This window comes from Verticillium alfalfae, genomic scaffold, assembly GCF_000150825.1.
Source record: "Verticillium alfalfae VaMs.102 supercont1.2 genomic scaffold, whole genome shotgun sequence".
NCBI classification, from domain to species: domain Eukaryota; kingdom Fungi; phylum Ascomycota; class Sordariomycetes; order Glomerellales; family Plectosphaerellaceae; genus Verticillium; species Verticillium alfalfae.
The window spans coordinates 403,062-409,759 of record NW_003315037.1 but is presented as its reverse complement, the minus strand read 5'-3'; the positions used below and the strand labels follow the sequence as shown (position 1 = coordinate 409,759).

Here is a 6,698-nt window from a genome sequence, read left to right as displayed (position 1 = left end):
CCCACTTGAACTCTAAGCTTCCAATCAGTAGCCCCAGACTCATCTCACTTGTAGCACCTCACCTCACCCGCCTCCCCCGAAACAGCCATTCACTCGTCGAGCGTCGTCCCTCATGACGGACCAGAAAGCCGTCGTCGTGGCCCTTAGCGGCTGCTCGTCCAGCGGCAAGACAACCCTCGCCCGTCTCCTCCGCGACATTTTTCCCAACACCTTTATTCTCCACGAGGATGACTTCTACCGCGCGGAAGAAGAGTACATCCACAGACCATTCCCCTCGACAGCCAGGTAGCCCAGCTGACATGTATCTCGCCTCACAGACTGCCCTCCAAGAACGGCCTCCTAGACTGGGACTGCCCCCAAGCGATCAACATCCCGGACATGGAAAAGGCCCTCGCGCATATCCGCACCTCCGGCACATTCCCCGTACGTCCCTTCCCTTGTCTCCCCTCGACCTCTCTCCTGCTTCGCCCCCTCTCCCTCTAACCCAAACCTGCAGCCGTTTGTCGATTCGAAGGAGGACCAAAACTCAGTGGGCGCCTGCCCCGTCAGCACCGACAAGATCGCAGCTCTCCAGGCCAAGGTCGCCGCCTGGCTCCGTCCCTCGGCGCCAGGCCACGCCGTCTTCGCCTCGGGCCTCCGCCTCTGTCTCTTCGACGGCTTCCTCCTCTACTGCAGCGAGATGCAGGCCGCCATGCGTCTCATCGACGTCAAGCTGTTCCTGACTGTCAGCCGCGCGCGGGCGACGCACAGGCGCGAGGCCAGGGACGGGTACGTCACGCTCGAGGGGTTCTGGAAGGACCCGCCGGGGTACGTGGACGCCGTTGTCTGGCCCAACTATGCTGATGCGCACGGCTGGTTGTTTGAGGGGCGTCATGTCGAGGGGGCCTTGGACCGCAGGGTGTTACGGGAGAATGGCATCCTGGCGCAGGAGGGTGACGAGCTGGATGTCGATATGGAGAAGACCTTGGAGTGGGCGGTTGATACTGTCATGGCCGAGCTGGAAAGGCGGCTGAAGCCAGTAGCGGTAGATGCTTGAACTTCTTGGATGACTCCTTGGATGACAGAAATTGGTCACATCTTGCCGACGATGAAGCCTGGAGACCCGGTGCCAGCGACGTGTGGGCACAGATCCGACGATGTCGTAGCCAGATCGGCCACCGTCCGTGATGGACTGGCATCATAATGAAGGGAGGAAAAATATAGGTTCTCAATTTATCAACCTAACTATTGCTGAATACTAAAGGAAACTCACAAGCAGGCAAGCCCCTATCAGCTCTGCCACTCATCAGGCCTCTCCAGCTCCCCCTCGCACTCGCTGGGTACTGTCAGCACTCGATTGCTGCCTGCTTCCCAGACCACGGAGCCATCACTTTCAAGCATCACATATTTGTATTCTACCACTTGCCCCGCCGGCAGAGGGATTGTCACGCGCCACGACGGATCCGTGGCCGTGTATTGCGAGGCGTCCAAGGGCACGGCATGCCCGGGATCCCATCTTCCCAAACCCGGCACGTTTCCGACGACCCGTATATCCTGTCCTACCCGGGTTGATACACGCTCTTGGAATCTGACTAGGCACGTTGAGGGTCTGGGCAGTTTGAGAGGGGGGGTTTCCGAGGGTGGTGTGCCTGGGACTAAGCTTGGTGGAAAGGTTGTTGCTGTCGCTGAGGTGTACACGCCAAACACCGACGTTGCTGAGCAAGTCGCCGGGGCCAGCGTAGCATCTGCTTTGATCCAGCCAGGGGACTCAAGGCCAGCTCGTCGCCTAATGGCAGTCAGGAAAGAGGCGTAAGACCAAGTAAGATCCCGCGCTGAAAGGGGCTCGCCAGTATCGCGGTCGAATTGTTCATCCAGCTTTCCATCGACTGGCGTAAAGTTGGCTACAATCTTGACGAATCCATCTGCATATGTGAAGATGGCATCCGTCAAGCTGGCATAGGCTGACGTCTGGTTATCATAGGTTCCTGTGGTGATAGAGGGCAGATGTGGTTGGAAAAAGGATAGGGAGACCTCTGTGACAGTGATGGATCCTTGAAGCTTCCAGACAAGGAGTGCGTCATAGAGCTGCTCAGCAGCAGCCAGTGTCGTCAGGTACCATGCCTGGCCGCCATAATACACATCTTCTGGATACCGACCGATCGCTACAGCAGACGAGGGGGAGATGCCGTCGTTGATGCTGTACAGGGAGCGGAAGGAATCAACTATTGCCTTGTGGCTTGCCAAAGCTCTGTCACTGCAGGGCTGGAACGTCGCAGCGTCGCAGCCAGCGAAAGGGTCGAAAGTGTGGATAGAACCTAGAATGGAGTTCGCATCTAGACCCGATCTTTTGCTGTCGTGATGGACTGGTGTGGGAGTTAGCGTCAGATGCCGAAGACGTATGCGGTGGCACCCAGAAAAACTCACTGTTCGCGAGGGTGTGTTTGGCCGATGGTGACCAAAAGGATTGCATGAAACATAGGATATGAGGGGCAATGGCCTCACAAGACCAGCATCGAAATCCAAGAGTTCGGGCAAGCGAGGCACCCTCAACGAGAGCTGGTTGAACGGCAGGTGTTAGTGTTCAAACAGAATCTTCCGCGTATTGCAAACGAACCTCTGTGCTGGCTCGCTGCCGTAAAGAACGAGCTTCCATAGACTTCCTCCCAGAGGTCGAAGCCCGTTTGGTTCCTTGCAAATCCAGTAAGTGAGGGTACATTCAGACGAGAGTATACTTATTGTACCAGTATTGAGCAACGTAGGCGAGGTCGTTCTGGACAACGGGCCATAATACGTCTTCAGCTGTCGAAGCATGCCCATTACTGACGAGCCACTTGGCATATCCGATGATGGCAATAGCTCGCAGTGCAGGCCCATCCCGCTGTGGCCGTCCTGATTCGTGTTAGTCGTCTGAGAAGACGATCACAGAGCACGGGCGAAATACCCCAGTCTCCCGTGAATGCCGTAAGATTCACATTGAACTTGGCTTCGCCGAGCCCTTCGCCGTTCCAGAGCTCGCCAGATGGATTGCTGACGCCCTGTAGCCGAGCCGAAGAGGCCACGTACTGTTGGATCTTATCTTGTAGGGCAGGATCAAATTTATCGACGAAGATGTCCACGAGTGACTTGAACACTAGTCCGCTATCCCGTGTCCAAGTGTAAAAGTCTGACAGTGATGATTAAACGTTGGGCTGACACCAGATTCCAGATGGCCACGGTCCATCGCTCGGAGCAACTCACACGGCGGATCCTCCCGACTCGGAGATGCGATCACAACACCAGGGCTTGAGCCTTGAGCCTGGCAACCTTCAGACCCAATATTACACAGCACTCCATCATAGGCGATCGGATACTGCCTTTGTATGAAGGACTCGAGATCAGATGTTGGTGGGGTGGCGGCGGTGTTGCCTAGAATGTGCTGCACAGCGACAGAGCCTAAGAGGAGGGCAGACGACAGGTACGACATGAAGGGCTGTGCGAGGGAATTGGTGAGGTTGGCCGGGAATGCCTCGAGAGTCAGGCCGTGAAAGAAAGACATGTTGATAGTCTGCGCTTCTGTCAAAAAGGTAGGACACTGAGATTAGGCAGGTGTAGGAAGGCGCGATGGAGGCGGGGAAAGATCAAATCTTGTGTGAACCATGTAAAGCCTGCTGCTCTTATGTTGCTCGCAGTTCAGGTGCCCGTCGTGCTATCTTGGCCAAACTGGAAATCGATTCAAGTTTTCCTTACACGAAGATCACAAGACCAAGCACATCGACAGTTTTTATCGGCCCGCGCAGCCGATGCCTCGATATTGTTGTCCCAAGCCCTGTCACGAGGAACAGAACCATGTGGTATAGCCTCTGTAAGCGGAGAGACTCTGTGCCGGATGAGCTGCAGGCTGCGAAATACCGTATGCGATGAAGGTGTTCAGTCACGGCGTGGGGAGGCCCTGGGGTAGGACGTCAAAGAAGCCCCGCACTTCTCATCTTCACGCGACCATGTGATCCAGATACCGTCATTAGATTTGGCAACCCTATACTCCGAACCCGGGTCGTGCTCGACGTGCCAGCTCGAGGCCGAGAGCATTGTGAACCGTCATTGCGGCTTCTGCTTTTGGCCATCCATTTTGATGGGGTTCGTCGATCGCCCGGCACTCATTTCCTGGGCAACGGCCTCTTTTGTTTGGAAAATTGGCATGGGGACTCTGGTCACGTAGGCAAGTAATGCCTGCCGTCGTTCCGACATCATAGAATCAGAGATGCTGCCGTACTACGCATTCCCGTTGCGAGAACTGCCTTCAGGATACCGGGCGGCGAGGTTTCACGTACACATGTCAAGGAGATGCAGCGTCTCGTCCCTCCACCTACGCCTGCCTGGTGTTTCCCAGTTCACCGCGCAGCAAGCAGAGTGAAAGCAAATAATAGTTGTAGCCGAAATGGTTTGCCTCCAACCTCATCGATCGACGATCTCGGTAAAAAGGTTTGGAATATGACGGCCCCAGTGCTCCCGTTCCCCCAAGCTCAGCGTTTTACGGCGAGCGAGGCTTCCCGGGCTGGTCGTTCTTGGATCTGCCGATTGGATGATTGACATCATAAGTGATGGCTCCTTGGGGTGAAATCGAGATGCCGCAGAAATCAACTCTAACGCGCAGGCTAGAGGATCGCTGGGCACAGATCCGTGGTGAGAAGAAGGAGAGAAGAAAGGAAGCAGAAAAATTTCGAGGCTGCGATATGTACTCCAACGGCGGACCCGCAATCGTTGCTGACTAAACGCCCAATTTGTCTGCCTGCCGCCTGTCGTCCTGCCTGCCATGCGCTACCTGCATCAGTACTTTTTGGCCAGCCACCTGGGTGGGCCACAGATGTTCAGAGCTCCAGCAACTTCAACTGCTTTAACATCGACACCCATCTACCGTCTAGTCCTGCCGCGAGCCTGTCCTCTATCCATCAAATTTACACCATACCCTCTCCCGACACCACCCAAAGGACATCTCCACTCAAACCCAAACCTCGCCGCCCCCCCCTGAGCAACCCGCCAAGATGGATGCCGCCACCATCGAGGAGACGAATCGCATGCGCGAGTCCCTGGGCCTGAAGCCTCTTCCTGTACCAGGCGCCGCACCCCCGTCGCCCAAGGAGCGCCGCGCAGGATCCGAAAGCGATGAAGAAGAAGAAGAGGAGGCCAGCACCATCGACACACGCCAGGCACAGTCCTATGACAACTATAGGCAGATCCGCGAAGCCGAGGAAGCCAAGCGCAAACGTGAGGCGCGCGTCGCCGCCGCGAAGAAGGAGCGCGACAATGCCCAACGCCTAGCCACCCTCGAAGGCAAAGGTCTTGGCGAGGAGGACGATGCCGGTGACCTGGACGCCAAGGCCTGGCTCAAGGCGCAGAAGAAGCGACAGAAGACCATTGCCAAGACGCGCAAGTTTGAGGAGGAGCAGGCCGCGGCGGAGGCGGCAGCGGCGGCGGCGCTCGAGTACACATCAAAAGATCTCGCCGGAGTCAAAGTGGCACACGAACTGGACAGCTTCCTGGACGGCGATGACCAGATCTTGACACTGAAGGATACCACTATTGACCAGAACGAAGAGGAAGGCGACGAACTCGAGAACCTCGACCTCCGTGCGCAGGAAAAACTCAAGGAGAACCTCGACCTCAAGAAGAAGAGGCCGGCGTATGATGTGCACAATTTGGATGACTCGGAGGAGCGAGGGCTGCTGTCACAATACGACGAGGAAATCTATGGCAAAAAGTCAAAAAAGTTCACCCTCGACTCATCAGGTGCCATTGCTGAGCTCGCCGACATCCTCGATGGCCCCTCAAAGAAGAAGAAGGACGTACAGAACATTGATCTTGACGCTATGGAAGACGCTCCCAAGTCCGACTATCTTGACATTTCAGAGATCAAGGTCCGGAAACCCAAGAAGAAGAAGTCCAAGTCGACGCGCCAGAAGCCCGTCGATGAAGACGACATCATCCCAGAAGTGCCCGCGCCTGTCGAAGACGAGCAAATGGACATTGACTCGGAAGCACCAGTGCTGCCAAGGAAGCGAAAGGTCGTGGACGACTCTTTCGTGGACGACGAAGATCTCCAAGCCTCCCTCGCCATTCAGAGGAGAACGGCTCTGAAGAAAAGGAAGAGGACGCGACCCGAGGATATCGCCAGGGAACTCAAAGAGCAGACTGGGCAGCCAGAAGAGGAAGACCAAGGAGGTGTTATTATTGATGAAATCTCCGAGTTCGTTTCTGGCTTGAAGAAACCAGACGAGGACGAGGACCGGAAGGCGCGCAGGTCGAAACAAGTTACTGAGCAATCTATCACCGCAATGCACGACGAGTCCGACGACGACGGGGATCTTCACATGGGCGACGCCTCACACGTCGATGCTTCGGACGCTAAGATAGAAGATCCCATTGACTACGCAGGCATCGATGAGGAGAGGACGATTGGTGCCGGCATGGGTTCTGCACTCACACTGCTGAGAGAGCGTGGCCTGGTTCAGGATGCACACGGCGCTGAGCTCAACGAGGAATTCCGTCGCAAGTCCGAGTTCCTAGCCGCCAGGCGGCGGCTCGAAAGTGAGCAAGATGAAAGGACACGCGACCAGAGAGAGAAGGACCGAAAGAGCGGTCGCTGGGACCGCATGTCGATCCGCGACAGGGAGGAATACGCGCGCCAGCAAAACACGTACCGCGACCAGCAGCAGTCTCGCACTATCGATCAGCTCTTCAAGGAA

General features: G+C 56.2%; 3 protein-coding genes across 3 annotated transcripts in view; 2 read left to right on the top strand and 1 right to left on the bottom strand.

Moving 5' to 3' along the window:
• Window positions 1-112: 112 nt before the first annotated feature.
• Window positions 113-1,036, top strand: VDBG_01601 (conserved hypothetical protein; the record flags this gene model as incomplete). Its single annotated transcript, XM_003007367.1, has 3 exons — window positions 113-252; window positions 318-423; window positions 497-1,036. The coding sequence occupies 3 exons, from the start codon at window positions 113-115 to the stop codon at window positions 1,034-1,036; spliced, it is 786 nt and encodes a 261-aa protein (XP_003007413.1).
• Window positions 1,037-1,202: 166 nt separating this feature from the next.
• VDBG_01600 (glucoamylase) lies at window positions 1,203-3,514 on the bottom strand (the record flags this gene model as incomplete). The annotated part of the gene is made up of 6 exons (XM_003007366.1): window positions 1,203-2,294; window positions 2,404-2,535; window positions 2,594-2,667; window positions 2,721-2,868; window positions 2,921-3,142; window positions 3,217-3,514. The coding sequence occupies 6 exons, from the start codon at window positions 3,512-3,514 to the stop codon at window positions 1,270-1,272; spliced, it is 1,899 nt and encodes a 632-aa protein (XP_003007412.1).
• Window positions 3,515-4,997: 1,483 nt separating this feature from the next.
• The window catches only part of VDBG_01599 (conserved hypothetical protein), a gene marked incomplete at both ends in the record, with an annotated part of 2,039 nt that continues 338 nt past the window's right edge, over window positions 4,998-6,698 (top strand). The window contains one exon of the mRNA XM_003007365.1: window positions 4,998-6,649. Within this exon, the coding sequence (XP_003007411.1) occupies window positions 4,998-6,649 (1,652 nt within the window). The remainder of the gene's footprint in view (window positions 6,650-6,698) is intronic.